Source organism: Pteropus medius, unplaced genomic scaffold, assembly GCF_902729225.1.
Source record: "Pteropus medius unplaced genomic scaffold, Ma_sr-lr_union100, whole genome shotgun sequence".
Lineage (NCBI taxonomy): Eukaryota > Metazoa > Chordata > Mammalia > Chiroptera > Pteropodidae > Pteropus > Pteropus medius.
The window spans coordinates 11,889,524-11,915,827 of NW_024349225.1; the positions used below are offsets into that span (position 1 = coordinate 11,889,524).

The following is a 26,304-nucleotide window of genomic DNA, read 5'->3' on the forward strand; positions in this document are numbered from 1 at the left end:
GTCGGGCATAGATACTGGGTGCGGTGTCTGCTGTACCTGGCATCAGTCACCTGGGTTGTTATAACTTCTGGCCCCCTGATGAGTCAGTCTGTCTCTGGGGGTAGGTAGGCCCTGGGCTCTGCATTCTGATGCTCCTCATGCAATTTAATGCATATTGAAGCTTGAGATCCACAGGTAGGAGATAAAGTCTGCCCTACACTTAGGAGAGGTGCATTCCCGTATATTTGAGACAACTAGAGGACAGGACTTCATTGCATGCATATCTAGTGGATGTTTTTGGTCTTAGGTAGCAGAAAACCCAACTCAGAAAGGCTTAAACACTGACGAATTTGCAGTTGGCAGACTCGGTGAGGATGGTCGGATTTTTTCTTTTGCTCCATTCTGCTGTGACCTTTAGAGTCTCATGCTAGGGCTTGTCCCCGCCTCCCATCAGCAACCAGTGCTTCATGTTTTCTCGTTCATGTTCAATACAAGACAAAAAAAGAAAAAAAAAAAAGGGGGGGGGCTTCTGATTGCTTTCAAGAGTGAGAAAGAACTTCTAGAAACTCCAGCGATCTTGTCTCTTGTCGCCAAGAACTGAATCGCATGCCCATTTCTGGACCACCTGGACAGGGTGGTCATGACCTTTTAACCAGTGCATTGCCCCAAAGGGGTGGGGTCAAATGGAGTAAATCGCTTATGCCAGTTGGCATCTTGACTTGGCCATTTAGACAGTCATTCTGGCTCCTTACCCTTCTCCGAGCCTCTCCTCAATGCAGATTCCTGCCCTTAGGGTGGAGGTCAGAAGTGAACTCAGATTTGTGGCAAGACCACACAGGAGCAAGTTTATCACGTTGCTGATCTTAGACATTATCTATTCTAGCCAAAGCATTCGATGGTTCCTTGTCACATGGACTGCCTCCCAGATTCCCGATGCGTCTCTCATAGCCACCATGGCCATATATTAATGCACGTTCAGTTAACAAATCTTTGGATGCATAATGTGATTTATTCCGTTCCCTATGAAAATTGACAGCGACAATTCTCAATAGGGGAATTCTAGTCTCCATGCCCACGTGTGTTAAAAATGTACTCAGATCACTTCTACCCAGGAAGACACATTCACTATGTAGTATATTTGGAAGAGAATACTTTTACTGTCTGGTGGTTTCATGGTGGAGCCAGAATTCAATTTGAGGGCACACTGACCCCCTTTTCTTTTGAGCTTTTAAAGCATTTTTATATTGACATTATCCACGTGGGCAGAGTTGATATAGCCAAACAAAACATCAAGATTTGGGTGCCTGGGTGAGTAATAAGAGGGGTAATAGTTTCAGTGGGGGAGAAAATTGATGAGTTTGATTTTGAGTTTGTAAATTCAATGGCAAATGTTCCATTGGTCAGTTGACTTGAGTCTGAATAATCGATGCTGGGGATTCAGACTGTGAACTGTCGCCATGGAAGGTTGAAGCCAGGCTCTCCAAGAGAGACAGAGACTAGAGGCAGCCAACAGCCAAGGGGAAAGAGCAGCAAGACACCTGACAGGGAGGTGACAGGAGAAGCTGGAGCAAGGATTAGGAGAGAGATGCTTTAAGAGGACTAGACAGTATTAATTCTTTAAGGGCGAAACGTCTTGCGCCTTCGAGGAGAGCGCAGGATACCAGCCCTCGAGACCAGCATCTCCTGGGATATTGTGAAACTTGGCATTTTCACCTTCATCCTCGACCTTCTCTGCGTCACCCAAATTTTACACGTGGAGAAATCGAGGAAACCACAGGCTTAGTGACTTCTCCGACACGTGGCAGAAGGGATCGTACTTCACATTACTCTCTCCGATAAAATCGTAGAGGGTGACATGCAAGCGACGGTACCAGATCTGGGCACTTCCTCCTACACCCAGAGCACATGAGCACAGTTTAGTTAAGTCTGAGACCAAGAGTTCGGAGTAATGAGCACCCTTTCCAGACAGGCACAGATGCACCATTATCCTCGAGATTCATATTCTTAAACCCAGCAATCGCATTAAGGCGTTAGGTAAGGAGAGCTTGAGCCACAGACTCCAGGGACCCCAGGGACCCGGCATGTAACGTGGAGGAGCGAAGGGGGCCCCGAGATGGGAAATCGCGAGTCCCTCGGCTGTGCCTCCGTTTTCGTTCTATGCCAATTTCATGTATTCTCTGGCGAGAAGTCTCAGTGCCACTCCTAGCCGGGGAAGCTGTGCCCTCAGTACATGTGTCTGTAAACCAGTACTTCAAAACGTGACGACGGAATCGTCGGATCCAGTTTTAACCAAGGATTTCCTAGATCCCCCCCAAAAGCAAAATTCAGAAAATACCCCTTCGTCCAGCAAGAATCGTCCTGTAAGAAAACATCTTCTATCCTCTCCTCCCTTCCCGACGCGTGCTCTTCCGGTGCCTGTCACCACGGAGCAGACTGACACCCTCCCGGAAACCCCGTGTGGAAGGCACGTGGCACTGTCCTGCTCACACCGCTCGCACACCTTCCGACAGGTAAGTGGAGACTTTCCGTGGCTTCTCTCTTTGGATAAGAAATTTATTGAAAAGTTTTCTTTTAGCAAAATAGTTAAAGACCCCTCCCCCTGCTCTTCCCACTTCCGTTATCTACTGGAAAAGTACAGAATTGAAAAGTGTTTTCCCTTAGCTGTGATCAAAACACTGAATACTGAAGAAGAATATCTGGGTTACTGACTTTCTGGGTTATATAATTAAGAGATCTACAGAGGAAGCTCAAGTTCTGCTGCTCCCAAAAATGCATAACACAAGAGAGGATTTGACTAGAATAGCTAAAAAAAAAAAAACCCAAAAAACTTATGGCCAGTCCATGATGGAGCGAAGCAGGCTTTTCCAACCATCACCAGCCTCCACCGCCGTGGATCACAAACCCTGCAGAGATCCAGCAAGATGTGAGTCTCAAATACAGAACATGTTTCAGGGAGGGCCGGCCAGAGCGCTGAGATACAGGAACAGGACAGAATGCCGGTGAAGGCACAGAGCAGACTCCCGCGGAGTTCCTAGTGCTATTTTCATTTAATAAGCCAGCGGTGCGGCAACCTAACGGCCGTGGCTGCGGTCACCCTGGGACGTTTCTACGGAATTGCTGTAGGGAACACGAGAGGCAGCGGGCACCGTCCGGCCCCCTGTGCTGAGTGGGCAGCATCGCCACCGACTCTGGGAGGGAGCGTGGGAGGGAGCCTAGGGCTGCGGCGTGTAGCGCAGGTACTTCTTGCCGGATGGGAGCTCTTTGGTGAACACTCCTTTAGGGAAAATTCTCTTGGCTTCCTCCTCAGGGATGGTTGGGAGCACCATCACGCTGTCTCCGTCCTGCGGAAAGACGTTGAGAGTGGTGAAGTTCAATCTCACAGTCAGGTCTAAGGCCGGGAATCCACTGTAGAAAAGCAGCTACAGGTGCTAAGCAGAACCACCAAGTACCCTTCACTCTCCCCTCTGAGGAGTTCTGTTTCCCAGGCTGATCTGTGTCCGGCGCTTTGGTCGGGGACTGTTTCCCCACCGCCACCAGAAACGGGCCCGTTTACGCCCAGTCAAGCTGGGCCGCTGCCCGCTCCCTCACCCCACCCCCTGCGGCTTCCCTCCCAGACACGCCGGATGCTCTCTGTCCCTCGGACACGCCGAGCCTGCTTTCAGGGAATGCACCTTGCACGAGCTGTTCCTTCTGCCCGCCGGGCTCCTCCCTTTCTTCATGTCCTTCAAGGTCCCTTCAGAGGAAGGCCCCCCGTGACGGCCATGAAAACCAACCCTACCTCCTCTCGTGCTGGTTCTGTCACACTTACTGCCACCTAACAGACTACACGCTGGTTTACTGTTCGCCTCTCCCCACTGGAAGGTGTGCTCTGAGGGCAGGGACTTGTATGGTTCGGGCTCCATCAACGCAGGTTCGATGAATGGACACAGAATTTTAATTAACTACTCGCCGTCAGAAAATACAAAGCCAGGAATTCAGGTTAGCATATTTTAAAAGTAAAGCATCATCAAGACACTCCTGTGATTATTAGCCATGTCCTATATGTTGCAGAAATCCTAGAGATTAAACGTTGACGAACGAGTTTCGGAGACTTCTACGTGGCTTTGTTTAACAGACTGAAGCTTAAGAGAAACGCAGCTTCCTGACCCTGACGCGGTAGTTTAGTTTCAGAGCCACAACTTAAGTGGCCGAGCTAAGTCTTGTTGTAAATATTTTGCCAGCAGGGAAGGGTTAAAGTTCTTCAAAAAATCCTTTTATTAGGAAAAGGAATCATTCTGACCAATTAAATCTGTCCAAATATCTAAGTTAGAAAGCACTACGGGGAATGTGTGTTTTATATAAAAGCGATAAAGACCTTGAAAATAAATGGCCTCTCAACAAATCTTAAACTCAGCCAAACTCAGGAAAAAAAAAAACCCTCCCCGTGTATTTGCACATCAGAAACAGAGACCCCGGTGACAGCCTGAAGGTGGCCATTTAGACAGGAGCCCCACAGGCCTTCCGGGCACGGGGCCTCTGCCCCTTTAACCTCTTTACCTTCCAGTCGACGGGGGTGGCCACCCTCTTCTCCGCGGTCAGCTGGAGCGAGATGACGACTCTGAGGATCTCGTCGAAGTTCCTGCCCGTGGTGGCTGGGTACAGGATCGACAGCTTCAGTTTCTTATCAGGACCAAAAACAAACACCTGCAAAACACGCAGACACATAAAGAGCAAGAGTTTGTTCAGTGTCTTTGATATTAAAGCCTCTTAGAAAGCTCTTCAGTCATTAAAAGCGTTCAAGGGTGTAAAGACAAAACAAAAAATTCCCGGCCATCTAGAATGAGACGCCAAACTGAATCCAGGTGGCTGGAGTCTAAGATACTTTTCTTCTCCATCTCATTTTTCTTTAAAAAGTTTTTTTCAGTTACAGTTGACATACAATATTATATCAGTTTCTGGCACACAGCACAGCGTCCGTGTTATTTTTCTGACCTTAGAAGGGAATGATATTTGGTTCTGACTGTCTCAGTAAGAAAAACTGCTATGCCAACTGAATCCAGGAAAGGCCTCAGGAAGGGACTGTGTGAAGTAGGGATGATTATCATAAAAATCATACTAATGGGAGTTGATACTGGTCCTCAAATAGCTGTACTTTTTCTGCCGGCGAGGGGGTCTGTTCTCAGGAGGTTAGGAAGGACAGAACGAGAATTCGAAACCAGGGCCGCCTCGCGAAGGCCCCGACCCACGGCTGGAGGGACTGCTCGATTCTAGGTGACTTCTTCGGACAACTGCGCATTTTACGTATATTTCCGAAAAGCTAGAAATTAAACGATTTAAAGATTGAGGTGAAACTTTTGCATGAGTGTTACTGGTAATCAATGAGATCACTGTCCAAACAATTATCCCCTCATTGGACAGAATCTCCTTATTTCCTCAAGGTGGTTCAAGCCTTTACTTGTCATGACTGCAGAACGGACGCTCACAGCTCACCACGCGCGCCGTCACGGGCATGCCCTTTTCGTCTTTCTCCGCTGGGTCCAGCATGCCCAACAGGATGGCGAGGTCCCGATGCTTGTCATCAATGATGGGAAAAGGTAGCTTTTCTGTGGGCTCCTCGCCATTGTAAGCGTTGATATCCTGAAATGCAGGTAAAAAAGAGGGAAGAGAAATTTAAACCACGCACATCCTCTGAATTACGTCAGTTAACAGCCATCGTTTTGCAAGACGGAGAAGCACGAGATGGGAATCATTTCCCTCGGCCAGTTTAATGAGTGAGTGAGTGAATGAATGAACACTCCTCGTCCTGCTCATCCGCACAGGAAGAACGGCAGGGTGCGGTACAGCCGCACACCCTCTCCGCGCCCAAGTCTCTGGAAACACAGCTGGCCTTTACTGCTTTGAGAAAGCAGCGGCAAACGCTTTAAAACCTGAATAATGTCACGACAGATCCCAATCCGACGTACCTCTCGGTACCCAAATCCTGGAGAAACCATCAGAAATAATGAGTTCGTTAAGTCCATCACACCTAGAAACAACATCACTTGCAAAGATAATTCCATAGATCCAATCTCGGCCCCAAAAGCACCCTGAGTCAGACATCGAGCTACTATAAGACGGACGATAAGAAACAAAAACAAAAACAAAAACAAAAAACTCACAAAACTTAAAGTAAACACGAGAACGGAGATCCTAGTATGTACTTCACGGACAAGTCAAAGGTAAATCTGGGGAGAGGGAATAAATGAGCATGTAGGCGAGTCTCAGATAGTCTGGCTGCCTATCGAGTCAACTAAAATCATAACCAGTATGGTTTCATGCTAGAGGCACCTTGACGCTTCCTTATAACCAGCTGTATGCCAACATTTGGGCACTGTTCTGGCAGTTAGGACTTGGTTTCCTATTTAAGGCAATCACAAGTTTGAAAATTCTAAAGCAGCTCATGAGCTAAAATGAACCTGGGTGTGCTCCTATACCTTAAAAGGCATTATGTGATGGGCTATAAACTCTTCCTTCGGCTGTTTTAATTATCACTAAGCAGTAATTCTCAACCCTGCCACACCTACGTAGTAGGTGTTACATTACACCCACGAACACCAAAGAACCATATGCTTTGGCTTTATTCTATCTTCCATCAGGCTAATTCCTATTCTCTATCATCTTATATCAAAAAGAGCACTGGTTTGAGGTTCAAATCACAATGCCATCATTCTTTAGCAGGGCAGTCTTCAGCAAGTCCCTCCGACTCTTCCCTTTTGTCCTCTACACCAAAGGTCCCCAACCCCCCAGCTGCGGACTGGTACTGGTCCATGGCCTGTTAGGAACTGGGACGCACAGCTGGAGTGAGCGGCGGGTGAGCAAACAAAGCTTCATCTGTATTTGCAGCTGCTCCCCAGCGCCAGCATCACTGCCTCAGCTCCGCCTCAGATCACTAGGCATTAGAGTCTCATGGGAGCACCGGTCCTTGGTGCCAAAGAGGTGGGGGGCCGCGGCTCTACAGGATTCTTCTAATCTCAGACATTTAGGATTAACTGGTCTGAAACGGCCAACGGATACAGCCCTGGGTGGCCAGCTCATAAGTCAGAACTACGCCTTTTATTCAATTGCATGTGAAATGCTTGAGGCTGTGCCTAGTACACAGTAAGCATCTCTCAAAAGTTACTTATCATTAGATAGTAGCACACTGTAGCAAAGTCATTAAAATGTTCTCAAGTTAAGTTTAGACCACCACATTTACTGTCCAAGTAACTCCTTTTGTTGGAAGTAGCCAATTCCCTCAGTTCATTCATTCGACAAATCTGGCCCACCCGCCTAGGAGTACTGAGTACCTAGCACTGTTCCAGCAATGCACACAAGAGTCTGCCCTGCCCAGCCTCCACTCTGGTGGGGAGAAACAAATGGCATTAGCCATATGCAGAGTATTTTAGATGGGGACAAGTGCTGAGGAGACAAGTTAATTGGAGGAGGCTAGGGATTATATGGAGGGGGAGTTAATTTTAGATAAGGACGCCAAGGACAGCCTTAGACGTGTCATTTGAGTCGAGACCTGAAAGAGGTGAGGGCAGATCACAGAGATACCTGGGGAAGGAAATGTTCCAAACAGGATTCTGGATATATTCTGAAGGCAGCGCAGATAAATTTGCTGATGAATCAGACATGTGATGTGAAAAAACCAGAGGCAACAAGGATGATTCGTACGTTTTTGGCCTGAGCAACTATAAAAATGCAGTTGCCATTAGCTCAGAGGAGTGAGACCCTGGGGTTAAGAACAGAAGCCCGGTTTTAGACATACCGGGTTTGAGATGACGGGACATCCCAGGGGAGACTCCGAGGGGGCAGTGGTTGTGCCACCTGGAAGCCAGGAGAGTGTGCTCTAGAGATGGGCTTTGGGTGTGAGCAGGCGAGCCCACCAAGGAGAAGAGCAAAGATAAAGGGAAAGAGCCCACGAAATGAGCCTCGGGCAACCGCAGCATGAATTAGGAGCGGGGAGCTGACAAAGCTCAGTCTGGGCCTGGGCAGGGACGGCCAAGGTGTGGGGCGTCCTGGAAGCCAAGAGAGGAAAATACTTAGAGCAGACAGTGATCGGCTGGGCTGAAGCTGCTGGGAGGCCAGGGAGGGTCAGGGCTGCCAAGCGACCCCTGGGTCGAGCAAGGTGAATGAAGGTCATCGTGCAATCCAAGTCAGATTTTCAAATGATCAGTGAAGTCTGATCTTGAAGTTTACTTGTACTGTCGCCTCAGAAAAAGCCCAAGCTACTCCGTAATTTAAGACCTGATTCATCACCTCAAAGCTCGTGCCCGTGGATGCTATACCTTGCTCCAGGCAAGATGGTCTTCTACACTGTCTATGGAAAGGGCGATCAGCTTCACGTTCCTCTTGGCAAATTCCGGTGCCAGCTTGGCAGCTCTGCCAAGCTCCGTGGTGCACACTGGGGTGAAGTCCCGAGGGTGGGAGAAGAGAATGCCCCATCTGAAACGAAGGGAGAGAGGTCGTGGCTGAATGAAAAGGTTATCGCCAACATCAGGTGGAACAAGCAGTCACAAATCCTAGATGAAAAGTGACTTTTTAAAGTGAATGCTTATGAAGGCAATGCCTTTTAAACTTTTTTTGTTGAGAAATGCTTTTTGATCTTTTGATCTCCAGAAAAGCCAATGTTTAGAGCCCAAGTCAACTGAGGATATGAAATTCAAGATGACAAATATTTTAAGACTGTAATTTAAGGGTGTGGACTCTTTTAATAACTACAGAGCCAGACCGACCCCTTTCTAGCTAATAAAATCTGTGCTACTCAAACTCATCGAAATAACTTTTTTTCCTTCTTACCCTTTTCTACATTTTTTTCTAAGCACGCAGGCCCTGACCTTCAGCTCCAATAATGGGTGTCCTCATAGGCCCTGAACTCAAACAAATGCCTGACTGCAATAATAAAGAGATTATGTAACCTGAAGTAAATAGGCGCCTATTCTCTATTTATATGTAAAATTAAAGCTGACAGTGGCTTCTCTGAAGTGAATGGATATAAAATCCTTTATAAAACAGCTTCACTGACCTAACCTGCCAAACAGGACACCCAATATTTGTACCCCGACCAAACGACAGGACTTCAGAAGTTCTACCATCTCTTCCCTCGCAGTTTCTTTGTCTTCTTGCTTCAGATCAAGTAGGGAAAAAACTGACAGCCTACATCATTGTGGCCTATGGTTGAACTTGCTTAGCTTTAAATTTTAAGCACGTTTCGAGCTGAGTCACTAAGAACCATTGGAGTACCATTTTCTTCTCCTTGGCGACAGAAACTAACCTCTCTACTGAAAAGGGAGTTTTCCACACTCCCCTGGGCTGAGGACACCAGTAAAGCAAGACCCTAGTCTCGGAGATAACTAAGTCCAGCCTGGAGCCAAACTCGCCTCTCCCGAGTTTGCTAAGTGTCCTGAAGCACAAAGAACAAAGCCAGAGACAAGGGTACCCCCTAACCACTTACGCCTGTCATTCGACCCCCAAAGCTGCAGGAAAGGAAAAGACCTAACAAAAAGCATGAAGCTTCCTATAGTAAGATGTAGTATTTTTTAGATTGTAGAAGGCGTGAGGTATGTTTAAGTTTTAGTAAAGGGCAATAAGGGGGACATATTTCTTTTGAAATAATCTAGCTGGGTAAAACCTAGGCCTTAGATTCTATGGGAAGGATCCTTTTAAGGGCCAGTTGAGACTTTTGAGAAGAAATGAAACAGGATATTTCTTCTTGTTAAAGGGTGATGAATTAGGAAAGTGAGGCATTCTCTTTTCATCTTGAGCCAGAGCGTTTTGCTGCATCATGCTAAGGAACCTGATTTAAGCCACTGCATACCGCGCCCTGCCCTGCCCCTGCTCCCCCCCCCGGCCTAACTCCAGTTTACTAGTTTACTATTTGGTTACAAATAGGATAATCTATGAGTCTTACTGTGGCCCACCTTCCCCTCTAAGTCTTCCTATTGCTGCTCTTAAGCGTAATTTGATTACATTATCCCATTTCCTTCCTGCCTCATTTTCAAAAGACGGAAGGTTTCTTCCTTTAAGGGAATAGTCTCTACTTACCCACACCCAGAAAACCCCAGGAAAACACAGGTTTTGTTTGGTGAAGAAGCTGCTCCCACCACATACACATAGAAACAGTGATAAGGCTCAATAAGCTCGCCAAATGCAGCCCACGCACCCCTTAGCTGTGTCCATTTGTCAGGGGTAGGGTAGGTACCTGTAATGTTTAAAATTATTTTTTTCCTCAAAAAAACAAACAAACAAACAAACAAACAACCCTGAATCAAAAATGGACAGTCTGAATTAAGATCACATACAGAATGGAGTTTGGAAAAAAATTATATTTGGCAAAAATCCATATATTATAATGATATAAAGGACTCAAACTTCTTTTGGGGGTGGAGCAGCGAGTCCTACCCCATGCCTGACCAGACTTGGATAGTTTTTATGTACAGATGCAGATATTTGTCTCATCTTCCCACTGGTGGGTGCCTGAGAAGGTACCACTTTTAATCGAGATAGATCTAGAAGCCAATAAAGGGCAACGACCCGCCCCGCCCCAAAGTGGGGGGAGCTTAAATAGTGATAGCATTTATATTTATTGCTGTAGTAATTATGCTTGATGTTCATATTTATCTTTAACAACCTAAGAGTTCTGGTAAGATTTTTATGTGTTATGGGGTGAGGCCTGTGGGTGGAGATGGGAAGGAACATACTCTGAAAATCCCATGGGATTTTTGAGAAATAGTAATATGAGTATGAGACTGGCCTTTGTGTTTCTGAAGCCTTTTCCTGCCTTCGAAGTCTGAATGTCACATTTCTCATCCTTTTTCTAGTCCTCTTTCACAAAGGTGGCTTCTCCCTTAATGAGTGGCTGGAAAACGGACTTTAAGGGGCTGTGAGGGGTTGGGTAGGCCCAAGGCACAGAACCTCTCAGGTTCTTCGTATGGCCCTGTCCCACTGTGGATTAATCTTATAAATTCCCTTTTCTCTGTCTATACATATGGATACCTGGACACCATATACGGGAAGGATTCAAACCAGGGGGGAATTGTTAACCCTTTTATAAGACCACAGGGTGGGGAGTGGGGGAGCACTGGAACCAGATGTGTAACTGGACACATATGGGATGTTTCGGATTAAAACTAAGCAATTTAAAAGTTTCCTGATTCAGGAACTGTAAAACCAGGGCAACAACAATTTACTACTAGTCATAATGGTATGACTGCCAGGCCAGATAATGGGTCACCAATTTGTCCCTCAATAGCAAGGCCACGTGCTGCTGGAAGCAAGGCAGAGTGGGAGGGGGAGTGAGGGGCATGCCACTGGGAAACAAAAGGGTCTCAGGGTGCAGAGGTAACACGTGTCCTGGCATGCTCAAAGGCTGGCCCCAGCAAGAATAGGTCACCGCCAACTGAACCACCCCAGAGAGCCCTTCCCACAAAGTGTTGCAAGTTCTGGAATGAAGGACACATCTACACACAGTGTTCTCGCTTCCTCCCGAAGCTGTTATCAAATCGTATCCTGCCCACTCAAGAAGGTTCTGGACAAAAAAGTCTTTCGGCCACTTATCTGGCAGGTGGTGGTTTTTAATTTTACACTTTGTACTGGGAGGCCTGCAAACACCACGCAGCAAGCAGAACCCCCAGATAACACGCTAGGCCTCCCCGAGCCCGCAGCTATGTCCTCCAACTTTGGCCTCAAACACCCACCCTTCCCGGGGAGCAAATTCCAGAGGGAGGGATGGGGGTACGACCTCTGGGCACCAGTCCCGGGAAGTGACCGCCGAAGCCGGCCGGCCTCTGCCCCCACCGGGCTCGGCTGGACCATGCTCCTTGCACAGGTCCCCGAACTGAATTAGAGAGAGCAAACCCGCCTCCACCCCGGCCTCGGGTTCCCGGGACCAGCAGGAGCCCAATTCCGTCCCCCTCCCCCTCCTCCGTCCGGAACCAGCCCGGCCACGCGGGGGGCCGGGACGCGAGAGCGGATCAAGCGGCCCACGCGGCGCCGGGGACCCGCTGCGGGGCACGTGCAGGAACCGGTAAGGGGAGGAGGCGGGCGGCCAGGCGGGCGGGAGGGAGGGAGGCGAAATAGGGAAGGCACCTCCGAGCGCGGGCGTAGCCCGAGGCCGGGGCCGGGCGACGAGGCGGCCACTTACGAGTCTCCCAGATAGTCGTGGAAACGGATGCGGCCGACGGTAGTGTTGGCCTCGAAGTTGGGAGCCTCGTCCCCGAGGAGGAGGCCTCCGGGCATGGCGGCGAGGTGACGCGGAGGACGGGAGCGAGCGGCGGCGGCGGCAACCCCCAGCGCTGGCTAGGAGAAGTGGGTGCTGCAAGAGGCGTGAGCGGGCCCGGGGGCGGGCGCGGAGGCAGAGGGGTGAGGATGGAGACCGCGTCGGGCTGGGCGGCGGCGGGGGCGGGCGGGCCGCGGGTGCGCGACGGGGCGCCGGGCCCGGCGGGGTGGGCGGGGCCGCGCCGGCTGGGGCGGGGCGGAGGGCGGAGAGCGGGGGCGGGCCCGGCGCTGTCCAGTGCCCCGCACATCCCTCACCTAGCCTGCGTGTCCCCTCACGTGACGTGGGACTCGATGACGTCGCCCCCTGCAGTCTCGGGGGTGCGCAGGGTTTGCCTCTGCAGTGCCTTTGGGCTTTGGAGGTGAAAGAAAGCGGAATGCAGTGGGAAGGGGGCCCCCAACGCTGAGAATCGCGGGGCCGACAGGCTCGGGCGGCGGTGACAGCATCCCCGCAGACCCTCTGCGCACCCCGCAGCGGGCGACCGCTCCGCGCCCCCGCTCTCTCCGAGTGAGCGTCTGGAATCTGGCCGCCCCGGCCCGCCCAGCCATCATGAACTCTGTCGTATCAGAGGATGTGGCAAGATCCAGGCGTGTGGGGGACCTTATGTCAGAGGAAGTGGCTTTCTTATTGCAGCAAAAATTCCCGCGCGTTAGTCAGTGCTTGGGGGAATGCGACCAAATTTTTATTTTTACTGCACTCCCCTACTTCCCAGAGCTCATTGCGAACCATGAAATAATCAACACATTTATCCTGAAATCTAAATACAGATATTAAAACATACTCACTGAGACCTACTGTGTGCAAGTCAACTCCGCCACCCAAGGAGGTGGGAAGTTTAGATTTATTAATTTGCTTTCTATGTGCCAAGAGCCAGTTAGACAAGATGACTGTCCTCTGGAGTTTTCATTCTAGTGGAGGAGACATAATTAAACAGAAAACCCTATTCAGAGGAGTAAAATAAGGTGGTGTGCTAGAGGGTGACTGGAGTATGCTTTGGATTGGACGGTCTGGTCTGGGAAAGCCTCTAGGATAATGTGAGTGAACTGCCCAACGCACAGTAAGTGCTCTGGCGATGGTAGCTATTTGGGTGATGATAAGGGTTTATGCAATAGCTCTTGCTTTGCCAACTATATGCTAGGCGCTGTGCCAGGCCTGGTGATAACAATGGAGAGAGACAGTCCCTGCTCTCACGAGGCAGGCAGAAGTATGTGCAGTTACCATAAAAATGAAGGGCAAATGCTGATGTAGGGAAGATGCCAAATGGTTGGAGTTCGGAAGTGGGAGAGGACCACCCACTTCAGGAAGGCACATGGCAGGGTTAAGAGAAGTGAGTCACATACCGTGATTTCAGTTTTCATCACGGTGACAGTTCCATGTGTGTGTGTGTGTGTGTGTGGGTGAGCGCTAATTGTGTTTAATCAGTTCTCCTCTGAACAAAGACTTGCGGTAAGATTACAGCTAAAGTTTCTAGCCGTTCTAGAAAACTATAAAGCTATTATAATCTCTAAACTAATTTGACTCCAAGCTTTAATTCTAAAAGGGCTATGTCTCCTTTTGTAGGGAAGAAAAAGGAGGAGCAAAGGAAGGTAAATTCGACCCAAAGGCACCATTAATAATTGTCGGGATAGGAAACACGGGACCCCACAAACACGGAGAATGCATGCAGAAACAGACTGCGGATCTCTACAAAGGGCCTAATTACAGAACCGTCTGTTGGAGATTAAGCAAATATAATAGAATATATTAATATTTACGGTGCCGGAGGCTGTGCCCTGGGAACCCTCTGGCACCTTGTGAACTTGTCTGCCTTAGCCTTTGCCGCGTTTTAAATTCTTTTGGGTTAACCGTTAACATTTAAAAAAACATAATTTTTCACAAGTGTGTCTGGATGTCTGTTTCCTAAAACAGTCAGAAGATCCAGCCACCCTGGGCTCATGTTCCACTCGGCAAACGCTGGCCGGAGAACGGCTAGCTAGAGCACGTGTGCTCCTTCTCTATTCAGGAAGGCCCCCACCGCTTAGTGACATTGTCCTGTGTCGCTTTAGCCCCGCTCTCACACTGTTATTTACCCTAGAGTAGAATTAGGAGATAGAGCATATTTCTTTGTAAAAGTAAAGAATGTTCCCATATACTTAATATGCGAACAAAGTTGGAAGAACACCCTGTGTCCTGCCTGGCCCTCGTAGGCACTTGGGTTTAACCTCCGTACTCCACTGACAGTAGCTGCTTGGTGCCCAGAGTCACCACTCCAGGGGGAAAAGGTTAAGCTGCTTTCCCAAGGGCAAGAAAGGGCCTTGGGAAAGGAGATGAGGAGGAGGGGCCAGGAAGGCATTGCAGGGAGAGACCAGAACGTGGAAAAGGGAGAACCTGGCTAAGGGAAGGATTTACTTTGCCGAGAGGGTGGAGGCTCTGAAATGAGAAAAAAAAAAGTTTCAGGCAGCTGTCAGGGTTGGGGAGAAACTTGAAGTCCTTAGAATCATTTCTGGAGTGACAGGAAGGAAGGGACTGCAGAGACTTCTGTGAGGGACGGTGGGATGGTGACCACTGGCTGCCACTCAGGGCTGCGAGAGTGGCCCCCAGGGGCAGCATCCACGCTCTAAGGACACTGAGTCAGAGGAGGCCGCTGGTGTCCCCTTTAGCACAAGGGGCAGGTAGTCAAAAGGAAGGCAGCTGTGATTCTCAATGGCAGACTCTCATTTTGGGGTTAACAGAACCCCTAACGGGGGTTCTGGAGAAGGAAAGTGTGGTGTGCTGTTGAGTCAATAGGAATTGGATGTCGTAAGTAAAAAAAGTGACAGAGCAGAAGAAAGAAGCGGGAGGGTGCCGGACGGATCACGGAATAACTGGCTGTGACAGTGTCGGATATTTGCATGGGTGGCATGTTGATTAGGGAAAAAAAGGCTCTTTGTTCTGAAATGCCTTCAGCAGTGAAAGTCAAGCTGTGTTCAGAGGGGCCACGGTGAACTCGATCTCCTCCTCCGCGTTGACGGGGTCTCAGGACTGGTCTGCAGAACTCGGATTCACCTTCCGTAAGGGCTTCTCCTGGCTGTCAGCCCACACGATCTGCCATCTCTCCGAGTTCCAGCAGCCCTGGCCACTCAGAAGGTACTGCCGGTGGGAGCCGTCTCAAATCGTTCTCCAGGCGCAAGTGTTTAACTCTCTTAGGTCAAAGATTATATTTTATATGTCCCTTGCACCTCCATTTATTTGTCACATAGTAGGTGTGCCAAAATCCATGCTATATGAAAATGGTGCAGAGAGCTCCTGGAGGCAGACGACCTGGACTTTAATCCGGTTTTACACCTGTCAGCTCGACGGGCTTGGGCGAGACGGTGACCTTTCAGCTTCCTTACCTCTGCACAGAGAAGTGATCTCTGCTCCGCCTACTTCACCAGACGAATGTACGCATTCATGAAAAATGCGAATCTTTTTTTTTTTTTTTCCAGCTGGGAACTCCTATAGAAATGTACTCCACTGATCCTTTAGGTGTCCATTGGGCAGTCACCTTCACTGTGAGAGCGTCCGAGTTCTTTAGCTGGATCTAGACTTGGAGAAGTGAGAGAGCCCAGGTAATGTGATTGGCCCCCAGCCTGGATGTGCCCTTACCTGTCACTTCCCGCTCTGATTAAGAGCTATCTGCAGAGTCTGGACTCTTTCCCTAAACTCAGATGTTTATTGTAGGCCTTTTGAGGTCTGCATTGCGTAACATTGGTCTCTGTTGCCCGTAGGCTGTGGACAGGCTCCTTCTCTTGCTTGCTTATTTGTTCAGCAAGTTGTGTTATATACTGAGCAATCAGAGTCGAATTAAAAAAGCTTACAGTCCAGTGAGGGAGACAGAACACAAACAGGTAGACATATAAATATATGACTATAAATTGTGGCAAGTACCCACCCAATGCCGCTAAGTGTGGCCTTGGGAACATATGTGCACAGTCAACTTTCTGGAGCCAGAACCGGCCAGCAGCTGCAGCTCACCACCGTATGGGTGACCCTGCTTCCCTTCTGAGTGCTCCCATCTGTGGTCCAGACAGCACCCAGAGTAACCGTTTTAAAGCACACAGATCTGACCATGCCCCACCCCTCCTCAGCGACTTCCCACTGTGTTTGCCTTGATCACGACTAGGGCAGAGTATTCTAGAAGGGAGAGCCCAGACCGGCTCCTGGGTCCTAGTCAAGAATTTTGTACTGAAACGTAAACTCACAACAAAATCTCAGTCCTGAGCCTTAGACTGAGTGACCTTGGCAGCGCAGAAATGAGATACTGGCTCCTCGGATGTGATAAGGGACGTTTCAAGCCCGGACGGTGCACAAATAAGTGTAGTGATGGTGAAGTCAGTCAGACTTATGGTGTTAACACTTTTGTACACAATTAAGAGTAATCTCTGCAGTTCTGGCAGCCATCGTGTGAGGCCACCCATTTTATAAGAGGAAACTGGAACTCGTGAAACGATTTGCCCGAGGTCAGACCGTTGGTGATGGAGAAAGGATGCCAATTGGGTTTTCAGACCTTCTGTTTGACGTTCTTTATACCGTACCATGCTTGATGTGGGGAGGGGTTTTTCCTGCTCCCTGGCTTTGCTGTGTAGACCAGATCTGCCAAACGCATTTGATTTTTCAGGAGGCTGTGTTTTTGGTTTGGTTGAGCAGCCTTCTTGTAAGACACCAGGCTTGCGACTGTAGATTAAGTCTGCGTACCCTTGGGGATCGGTGCTTCCAACACGGTTTTACAGGCGGTGCCGGTGAAATGAGCTGTTTAACTTTTTGCAGCCTTCAGAAGACTCCCCAAAGCCCCAGGGGACAGCAGCTGGCAGTTGAACCATCATCAACATTCTTTCATCTGAAATGTACCTTGTCACAGACGCTGGGAAGTAGGCTTCAGCTGTAATGGCCTAAATTCTTTTCATAATGAGAACATTTTATTACTCCGCCAAAGGGTGTGTGCCAAGAAAGCCTGTGCCTAAAAATGACTAAGTAAACCAAATAACTTCGACACAGAATAACTTCCAAAATGAAGATGGCCGGGGTTCAATACACGGGCTCAAACAAACCAATCCTTAAAACTCAAAACATGACTCAATCTTTGCTTTGTTCATACCCTAAGCTGATATAAATCCATTGTGGATTAGGGAATTAAAATTTAAACATGAGATAGAAAACAAATAGAACATGCAAATGACTACACGAAAATATACGCAAATACTGGATGAACTTTGAATAGGAAGACTTCCTAAGTGTAAATGAAGAAACCATACAGATTAGATTTGTTTAGATTTTACAAATCTGTTTTTTTTTTTTAGATTTGTATGGAAAGTTTTACAAAATAGATTTGTAGAGAACATTTTAAATTCCGTCTATCGCAACATGTAATAAACAAAATTAAGAGGCAAATGACATCCTGGGAAAAAGACTTCTGCCTGGTCAGTCAAAATATTGTACTTAATATAAAAAATAGGCAAAAGATAACGTTTACAAAGAAAAAAACTATCACTGGCCAATAAATACACGTGGAATCATTCAAACTTATGAAAAGTCAACGCAGTACGTATTACATCCATAGATATGTTTTTACCTGCTCAGATTGGCAAGGGGACATTTTCGGTTTTATATGACACTAGCATAAGTGAAAATTTTCTGAGAATAAAACATTACGAGCAATAAATATTCTTATTTCCTTGAGGTCGACAAGAAACGTGCTGGAACTCTGAAAAACACTAACTTTAAGAATTTTCTGTATTTAATTTTACTGTAGGGCGTACCATATTTTTGCATTGAAAGATTCAGTTTTGAAAATATAATAACTTCCCCCAAATTAATTTTTAAGTTGAATGCAATCCTAATTAAAAACTCTAGTAGGATTTTATTTGGGGAGGTTGATGGGAAGTGACCAAGTGATTTTAATTTTTCTTTATGTTCTGAGTAAAGCATTTTCTTGGGGTGCAGAAAATTTTTTTTATGACATAATAAATAGGAAAACCAAGAAGATTTTAAATAGGAACAACTAGTAGGAAACACGTATGCAATGGGATATTAATATGTAGTATTAGAATGAACAGAAACTAAAGATGAGGGTGGTATGGAAAAAGACAGCCATAGAATTCGAATAGAATGGAGTGACCACACGTATAAACCCTGGTATATGTGGGAATTTAGCGTGTGTGAAAGTGTAGAAAAATATGATTGTTCAAAAGATGGCATTGGGACAATTGAGAAACTTTGGGAAGAAGTAACAATAGATTTTTACCTAATAGCATATAACAAAACAAATTCCAAATGGAATTAGTTAAATGGGGGAAATGACAGTGTGAAAAACTAGAAAATAAAGATGAATACCTACATGATTTTGTGGTGAGAAAGGCCTTTTTAAGTAAACAAAAACTATAAAGGGAAAGATTGCTAGAATCGATTTACCCAATTATTTAAAATTACAACAAACTGAAGTAATAGGCAAACAACTCTTTACTAAAAAAACGCACACGAAGTTAAAATCCATAGAAGAGAAAAAGTCTAGAGAGCGTCTCCGTGACCACACTCAGGGGTGATAATTCACTAGAATGACTACAAAACTCAGGAAAGCACCACGGATATGATTATAGTTTCATTACAGTGAAAAGAAAGAGGGTACCGTCAGCAGAGGGAAGGGACACACAGGGTAGAGTCTGGGAGAGAAAAATGCCGGCTTCTGGTTGTCCTCTCTCCACGGAGTCAAGGATGGCATCGACCCCCTGGCCGCCATGAGTGACAGTATGTTCAGGGTACTGCCTGCCAGGGAAGCTGGCCTGAGCCTCTGGTGCCTGGGACCCACCCGTGAATATTTGAGCATGCTCCCGTGGACTCTTAATTGCCAGTATTTGCAACTTCGTGCCCGAGAACTTTTTTTAAAGAAATTTTTTTTTTTATAAAAAAAATACAGAAAAATACCATTTTCCTGTCTCCTTTCTTCAAACAGCCTTCACTTAATGACTCTTGAGGTTGGTATGCAATTACCCTGCCCCATCAGGTTGGATAATTCTGAGGCATTTCCCACCATTTGCAGAATTATTCTGCAAGATTAAGCTCCAGTTGTCCCTGGAAAAGCTGGGAATCTTTCTGCGTGGAGGCAGATTTGAAAATGAGAAGACGGATAACGGGGAGAGAATCTCTCCCCAGCCTCCTGCAGCCTGTGATCCGGGTCACAGAGACTCACGAGGGGGAACAGGGGCAGCCTAGGCTCCCGCCCTCTGCTGGCCATCGGGAGGGCTTGCAGGAGGAGGGGGAGCTGTCACTGGGTGAGCTTATTTCTTGGTTCTCCTTGATCTCCTCCAGCTTCTCTTGCGACCAAAGACGTCTCATGAACGCAGGGCTGGTGCTAAGGCTCAGAGTGGAAACCTCCGGTTAGAATCTGCATTTGATGAGGGCAGCAAAGAGAGATCAGCGGGGGGCGAGGTGGGAAGCTATGAGGCTTGATAAGCAATACCTGACAGCTAATGCCTGACCAGGTGACGGAAAGAGAGGCTCTCCATGGCAGCACTTGGTGCGTAATAAATGTGAAAGAAGGGATATCACTTTCTAGGAGTGTGTTGTAGAGGTGATCGGGGTGAGGGGGCTCCCCAGTGAAAAAACCCAGTGCAGACCCAGAGACCAGCCCTCTCGCAGACACCTGACTGGTCTCTGAGACATTTCACTGAGCTGGATCTTTATTGGAAAATTGCAGTTAGAACCAGAGTGTTATGGATTGAATTGTGTGTCCCCCAAATTCACATGTTGAAGCCCTAATCCCCAGGGTAATGGATTATATTTGGAGACGGGGGGGGTGGGGGGCTTTCAGGAGGTAACTAAGGTTAAAGAAGGCCATAAGGGTGGGGCCCTAATCCGGCAGAACTCGTGTCCTTATGAGAAGAGGAAGAGATACCAGAGACCCGCCTCTGCACCGGTGAGAACACAGCGAGGAAGCAGCTGTCTGCAAGCCAGGAAGAGAGGCCTCGCCAGAAACCCGGCCTGCTGGCAGCTCCATCTCGAGTTTCCAGCCTCCAGGACTCTGGGACAGTAAATTTCAGCCGGTCAGGACACCCAGTCTGTGGTATCCTGTTAAGGAAGCCTGTGCAGATTAATGCAGTGTACTGTAAATCTAAGAATTTCCCATTGACAGCTGTATTCAACAAAGGTTAATCTACCTCTGAAGAAGAAAAATTTAAATGTTATTTGCTGGCGAAAAGAAAATTTGCAGTCAATTATTTCGTTGTGTCCTCCTTTACATATATGAGGCAAATTTTTACCTATAAAGGATGTCATTCATTGTCCTTTTCCTCATTGGGAAAGTGGTTTTTTAAAAAAGAAAACCTTGTACACATCCCTAGCTAGTCCTCAGGAAACATTCTCAGCATGAGAATTACGAAGTTGAAGGTGATGCATATTTTAAGGCTATCTGAGAAGTATTTCCAGAGTGCTCACCAACCAAGTTGAACCGATTTACACTCCACAGAGCAGCGGATGAGAATGTCTATTCCAAATACTCATGCCGCCCCTGAATTTTGTTTTTCATTTTATGTCTTAGTTTGGTGTCTCCCGGAAGCAGAAAGATTCCCAGCTTTCCCAGCTCTTGGTGTGGCACGTCCTTGCCCCCAGGGAGAGAAAGAGGCCGACATTTAGGAGTCCCTCCCTGACTCATAGCCCATTCTCCGTGGATCGGAGGTGGCTCACAGGTTAGGTTACGTCCTCAAGTCACCTGCAAATAAACGCTTGGCGGGGATCTCACCCATAAACTTCATCAAACATCAGATCGGATTATGGCCCCTAACGCTTTTTTTATTCTCTGCCTCCTGAGACCGTGTACTGTACTGTCGGTGGAGGACAGCATGCGAGGTGATCCATGTGAAAAGTGTTTTGTCAACTGGGAAATGCTTTATTCAGAAAGTGGTAGTGTTGGCACAAAAGATCTTTTTAGCAGCTGACCTTCCCCAGGGGGAGAAAGCTCAGCTGAAGTGGGTTCATTAAAGGCAGATGAATCGATGTGCTGTAGCTGAGGGCCCAACAAGGCACAAGGAGGCGGCTCTTCCCACTGCTGGCAGGAGGCCCCAGCAGGGCCCAACGCCCTGGGCTCGGGGACAAGGCTCCTGCGGTGCCCGGCTGAGGATCCCGAGGCTACACGCTGAGAAGCGGCCCCAGCCGTCCAGCATCTCACTGGAGATTGGCAAGTCCAGACCTGGAGGGCGCCGGCCTTCCTGAATTCACACCCAATTTGAAGGTTATTATCTAAGGAAACCGAGGTATCTCCTTCAGAAAACGATCGTACTGGAAGATATTTGGAACGTAAACGTATTCTCCAAAGAAAATTGCAGACGACTACAGTAATTCATTCACTTTGTCTGTAAATAAGAAATGTTAATGTAACGATATAAATAACCCGCTCTTTAGCTCTTTGGAGGATGGAAAAATAAGGATCTCGCAATTACCGGCTGAACCACATTTTGAGAACTAAGAAGGAAGGTGAAGATCCCAAGTTGAAACATCTCTTTACAGGCTGCTTAGTCACACCATAAAGGGCGTCTGCGTTTTACGAAGGACTCCAGCATAGGCCCAAGCGTCTCCACACTTATCCTGACTCCGGCAGAGCTTCGGGATCCTGAGAAAGGTAGGTGTGTGTGAGGTCCTTGGGGGCGGTGCGAGGAGTGGCTTGTCTTGAGGTTTTTCTGGGATTGAAGTACACAGCTTCTGAGCTACAGCCGACCTACGTGACACAGACGATGTAAATGTCGGGGTCGCACTGGTCACATGGTACAATCATTCGTACACACAGTTTACGCAACTCGTTTTTGCGGGAAACAACCTCCCGCGTCTCTTCATCATGATGTGCTCCCATTCCCTAGGAATCCTGTTTCACACGTGTACGCTTTAAAAAAAAAAAACCTGTCAGGGAATGTGAACGCCGCGTCCATTCTTGCGACAAGCTCCGTGAACAAAGCGGGGGAACCTGTCTCGCGCCCTTCCACCACACGTTCCCCGATCGTTGCGGAAAGTGTTTCCTCCGCGTTCCCGCCGCCCTCGCCCCTAACCCGGAGGCTGTGAGATGTTTGTTTTCTCGGCTATGGTAGCAGTTTCTTAGCATCTACTGTGGACGCAGAGAGCAGGAGGCTTTATAAACGTTATTTACATTAAACATACAAATGTTTTTTTTTTTTAAAAAGGGGGTGCTCTGAGAAAGCAGCTGTGGCTTCCACTCCCTCATGAGGAAACAAAATGCATTCGTGCAGGAAACAGAAACCTGGCCGGGGGTTTCGACCTGCCCGGGCTCTCTGGTGCTGCCTGCGTGTTGGGTCCCCTGGTGACCTTTGTGTTCTTTGACCCCGTGTTCCTTTGAATGGCCATTAGCTGTACAGTAGGTCTCTAGTTGGAGCGAGAGGGGTGGAGTAGGCACGGGTCTGACTCCACAGCCGCGGGCCAGGCCCTCCTCCCTCTGTCCTGAGGGCTGTGACGAAGGTCGAAAATAAAGCAGAGCTTCTGAGTGTGCTCCCCGAGGCGTGGCTCTTTAAGCGTAGGATTTATTTGACGAAGCAGCAGCTGACAGCTTTGGCCCCGCACCTCTCCGAAAGTTCTTGCTAATTCAGGGCCCCTTCATCTGCTGTGGCGATGATGCTTGACGGTCCTGCGTCGGAGACCCTTGACGAGGACTGGAAGGCACCGCTAAATCTCATGGGATATTTTATTCACGCTCACTTACTCACTAAACCCATCAAATCTACCTTCTCCCTCCCTCCCTCTCTCCCTTCGCAAACACTGGCAGGGGGCCCACCACGTGCCAGGCACAGTGCTAGGCACTGGGGGTTCAAAGGTGAATGAGCCACGTGGTCTTTTTTGGTCATAGGTGACAGAGGTCATGGCTCAACCTGTGCCCAGTGCTGGGTCAGCTTTTTGAGGATCAGTTCCTCCTTGGGCCACCTTCCCAAGAGCCACAGAGAGCTAAGGGAGCCTAACGAAGGACAGGGCTCCTCCCCGGGACTGGCTCCTCACCAGCGAGAGCACTCACTTTAAACCGAACGGTTTCCATTTATTTAGCACCTAACGAATGGTGAGCGAATTCCGGGCATGGCTTTTCTGTTTGGCTTGGGCTCACCTATCTAAGCATGACAAATGTGAGCAGATCGTTTGGGGAGATGGGGGAATATGTCGCTCTTTACCCACGGTCACGAGGCACCCGCGTGGGTTGACAATTGCCAAACGATCGTCAAATTATTGATTATCGTCGTCGATCGTCGGGAAAGATCCCATGCTGCGTGCCGCGGGGAAGGTCAGGGAAAGCTCTGTAGCGAAGGTGGGATTCGAACAGGACCTCGAAGGCTGTGTTTTAATTGGAAAGGAGGAAAGAAAAGGGAACTCAAATGACATGTAACACTGGAGTTCGGTTCCCACTCTTCCTACTGCGGGCCGTGGGAGCTTGAGAAAAATGACGTCACTTCTCTGGGAATCGGTTTCCTCACGTGTAGGATGGGAATAGTAAAATCTGTGTCAGGGGTGTTATGAGGGTCGATGGGAAAGGCCTGTGTGCTGGCCAGGACCTTCGTGTCGTGAGTCATAGTGGTGCTGTTAATTAAGACACAACGAGTAACATCTTTGGTGGTCACTGCATGAAGCTGACCAGCCTCCTTTCTCTGTGTCACCGAGTCCTTCATTTTGTGGTGTCCATCCTCTCGCTCGGGCTGGCCGAGGGTGAGAGAAGTCTTCCATTTGAGTGTCCTTCGGGCAGGAGACCCCAGTTGGGAGTCTGTCATCCTGGTAACTACAGGATTATTCCCGGCCTCACTTTCTACAGTTTAACTTACCCGGGATAAACTGTGATCTGGAAATACGAAATGGAAAATTCCAGAAAGAAGCGATTCATACATTTTAAGTTGCATGCTGCTCTGAGTTGGGTGATGAAATCTCGCGACATCCCCTCGGCCCTGTCCCGGCCGCGAGTGGTCCCCTCGGTCATGCTGTAGCTGCTCCCTGCCCGTTAGCCGCTTAGTAGCCGTCTCCATGATCACGTCGACTGTCGCCGGACCATGGTGCTCGTGGTCGGGTCACCCGTCGTAATGGTCCCAAAGTGCAAGAGCGGTGATGCTGGCAATTCAGATACGCCAAGGGAAAGCCGTAGGGTGCTTCTTTTAAGCAAAAAGGTGGAAGTTCTCAATAAGGAAAGACAAAATATCAGATACTGAGGTTGCTAAGGTCTACGGCAAGAACGAGTCTTCTATCCCTGAAACTGGGAAGGAGGAAAAAGAAATTCGTGCTAGTTTCGTTGCTGCCCCACAAACTACAAAAGTCACAGCCGCGGTCCATGATAAGGGCTTAGTTCAGAGGGAAGAGGCATTACATATGTGGGTGGAAGACACGGACAGAAACCGTGTTTGACTGACAGCGACGTGTTGTGCCAGACAGTGTTGAGCCTATGTGAGGACTTCAGCAAGGGACCCCCGACGCGAATGATGCCGGGCCGGGTACTGCGAGTGAGGGATGGGGAGGAGACTCAGGAACAGGTTTGGCGTCTCCACAAGAAGGAAGGTGAGTACAGCACTATAAGACACTTCGAGAGAAAGAGACCACATTCACGTAACTTACAGTATATTGTTGTAATTGTTCTACTTATAACTGTTGTTAATCTCTTACTGTGTCTATTTGATAAGTTAAACTTTATCATAGGTCTGTACAGTTAGGAGAAAACACAGTATATATAGGGTTCGGTACCATCCGCGGTTTCAGGCATCCACTGGGGGCTTGGAAGGTGTCCCCCATGGATAAGGGGGCGTGACTTTAGTTAGCTGGGTTTCCAGGGGAGAGGGGAACGAAATGGTTCCCACCTTCTCTGCACGCACTTGGCTGTTTTAAAGCTGTGCCTTTGCTTGGTGTGGCCTCCTCTTCCTGGACTATGCCACTGTCCCAGCTCTAGCCTGGCCAGCTCTTACTGCCTGCTACAAGGCACGGAGGTGTCATGCGAGGACATTTTCCTGACGGCTTTTTGACCTGCCCAGCTGGCCTGGGTTCCCCTCGTCTGTGCTCCCATGGTGCACTGGGTGGCACCCTCATTCCACGCTTATCATACTGCATTGTACAGACCCGCCTCCCTCACGAGGCTCCCCACCCTTAAATTCTGGCACATAGCACTTCTTTAGAAAAAACGATTGTTGAATAACTGAGTGGACTTTCTCCATTCTCTCTCAGATCCATCTTTTTCTCTGCCAGGCCCCGCCGTTCATTCTCTCTTTTTCTGCATTGTTTATGGCTTGTGAGTTACAAAACTACTTCCTGATCTTGCCATCAATATAATCCCCAGGTACTAACAACAATAACACTAGCTCACATCTACTGAACACTAGTTGCCTGGCACCGTCTTGAGCACTTCACATGTATAAACTACTTTAATTGTTCCTTTGTTGTCATTTTTTTTTTTTTGCTAGAGATTAACTTTGACCTTGGGGAGGTGTACTGTCCTGTTCCAGTCCCACATAGCAAGATAAATCCTGCAGTGAAACTCAAGCCGGGTAAATCTATTATTCAAATATTGAAAGATATGACCAGGAAAAACAATAACAAAAAAAAGTACTAAACGTGATATCCTTATACCATAATGATATTACAGTTTTTTTTTTTTTAACTACTATATTATGTTTCAGGTTATTTAAGCCAGAAGAACAGGTTGGGATGGGCTGTTGTATTTAAATTTCAGTTACTACAGGTAGCCTTAAAAGATTTAAAGAGACATTCATACCAGTAAGAAAAAAAAAAAATGAAGGAGGTTTTCATTGTTTTTTCCAAAAGAGATAAATTCGCAAGGAAGATAGATTTGGGAAAATCAGTCATGGAAATTCATCTTTCGGTGAATCCTTCTTGGCTGGGTAGGGAAGATTTCTTCTAGTTAGTTGGGAATAGTGACGAGAGTTATTATACTAGAAGGTGGAAGCAGCTGGCAAGTGAAGAGAACTTCCTGGACGGACAAGGAGGGGGCCACATAATGTGGGGGAAATGGGGTTCAGGGCTCAGCGACACTATTCACCAGGTGTTAGCTTCATCAAGTTACGCACCTTCCTGGAGGCTCATCTTTC

At 47.9% G+C, this 26,304-nt stretch overlaps 1 protein-coding gene and 1 long non-coding RNA gene across 4 annotated transcripts; one reads left to right on the forward strand and one right to left on the reverse strand.

The window, feature by feature from the left end:
• Window positions 1-2,506: 2,506 nt before the first annotated feature.
• Window positions 2,507-12,311, reverse strand: PRDX6 (peroxiredoxin 6). The gene is made up of 5 exons (XM_039881468.1): window positions 12,122-12,311; window positions 8,268-8,424; window positions 5,449-5,595; window positions 4,516-4,662; window positions 2,507-3,320 (listed from the first exon to the last, which is right to left on the reverse strand). Exons 1-5 carry the CDS (start codon window positions 12,214-12,216, stop codon window positions 3,192-3,194), a joined length of 675 nt encoding a protein of 224 aa, XP_039737402.1. The 5' UTR covers window positions 12,217-12,311; the 3' UTR covers window positions 2,507-3,191.
• On the forward strand, window positions 11,711-17,912 carry LOC120617661 (uncharacterized). Of its 3 annotated transcripts, XR_005656992.1 has the most exons (6): window positions 11,711-12,004; window positions 13,392-13,580; window positions 13,814-13,839; window positions 15,179-15,358; window positions 15,700-15,822; window positions 17,021-17,912. It is a non-coding gene; the product is annotated as an uncharacterized LOC120617661 (long non-coding RNA). The 3 variants fall into 3 exon arrangements; XR_005656990.1 differs by lacking the exon at window positions 11,711-12,004 and having other exon boundaries at window positions 12,473-13,580; XR_005656991.1 differs by lacking the exons at window positions 11,711-12,004; window positions 13,814-13,839 and having other exon boundaries at window positions 12,473-13,580.
• The last annotated feature ends 8,392 nt before the right edge of the window (window positions 17,913-26,304 follow it).

Bases quoted from the DNA above. Each gene is read 5' to 3' on its own strand.
- PRDX6 (XM_039881468.1), bottom strand. From the start codon at position 12,216: ATGCCCGGAGGCCTCCTCCTCGGGGACGAGGCTCCCAACTTCGAGGCC. The intron at 5,596-8,267 runs GTATAGCATCCA...CCTGCATTTCAG, and splicing joins ACCATCTTGCCTGGAGCAAG to GATATCAACGCTTACAATGG. The intron at 3,321-4,515 runs GTAAAGAGGTTA...GTCTTTCCGCAG, and splicing joins CCACCCCCGTCGACTGGAAG to GACGGAGACAGCGTGATGGT.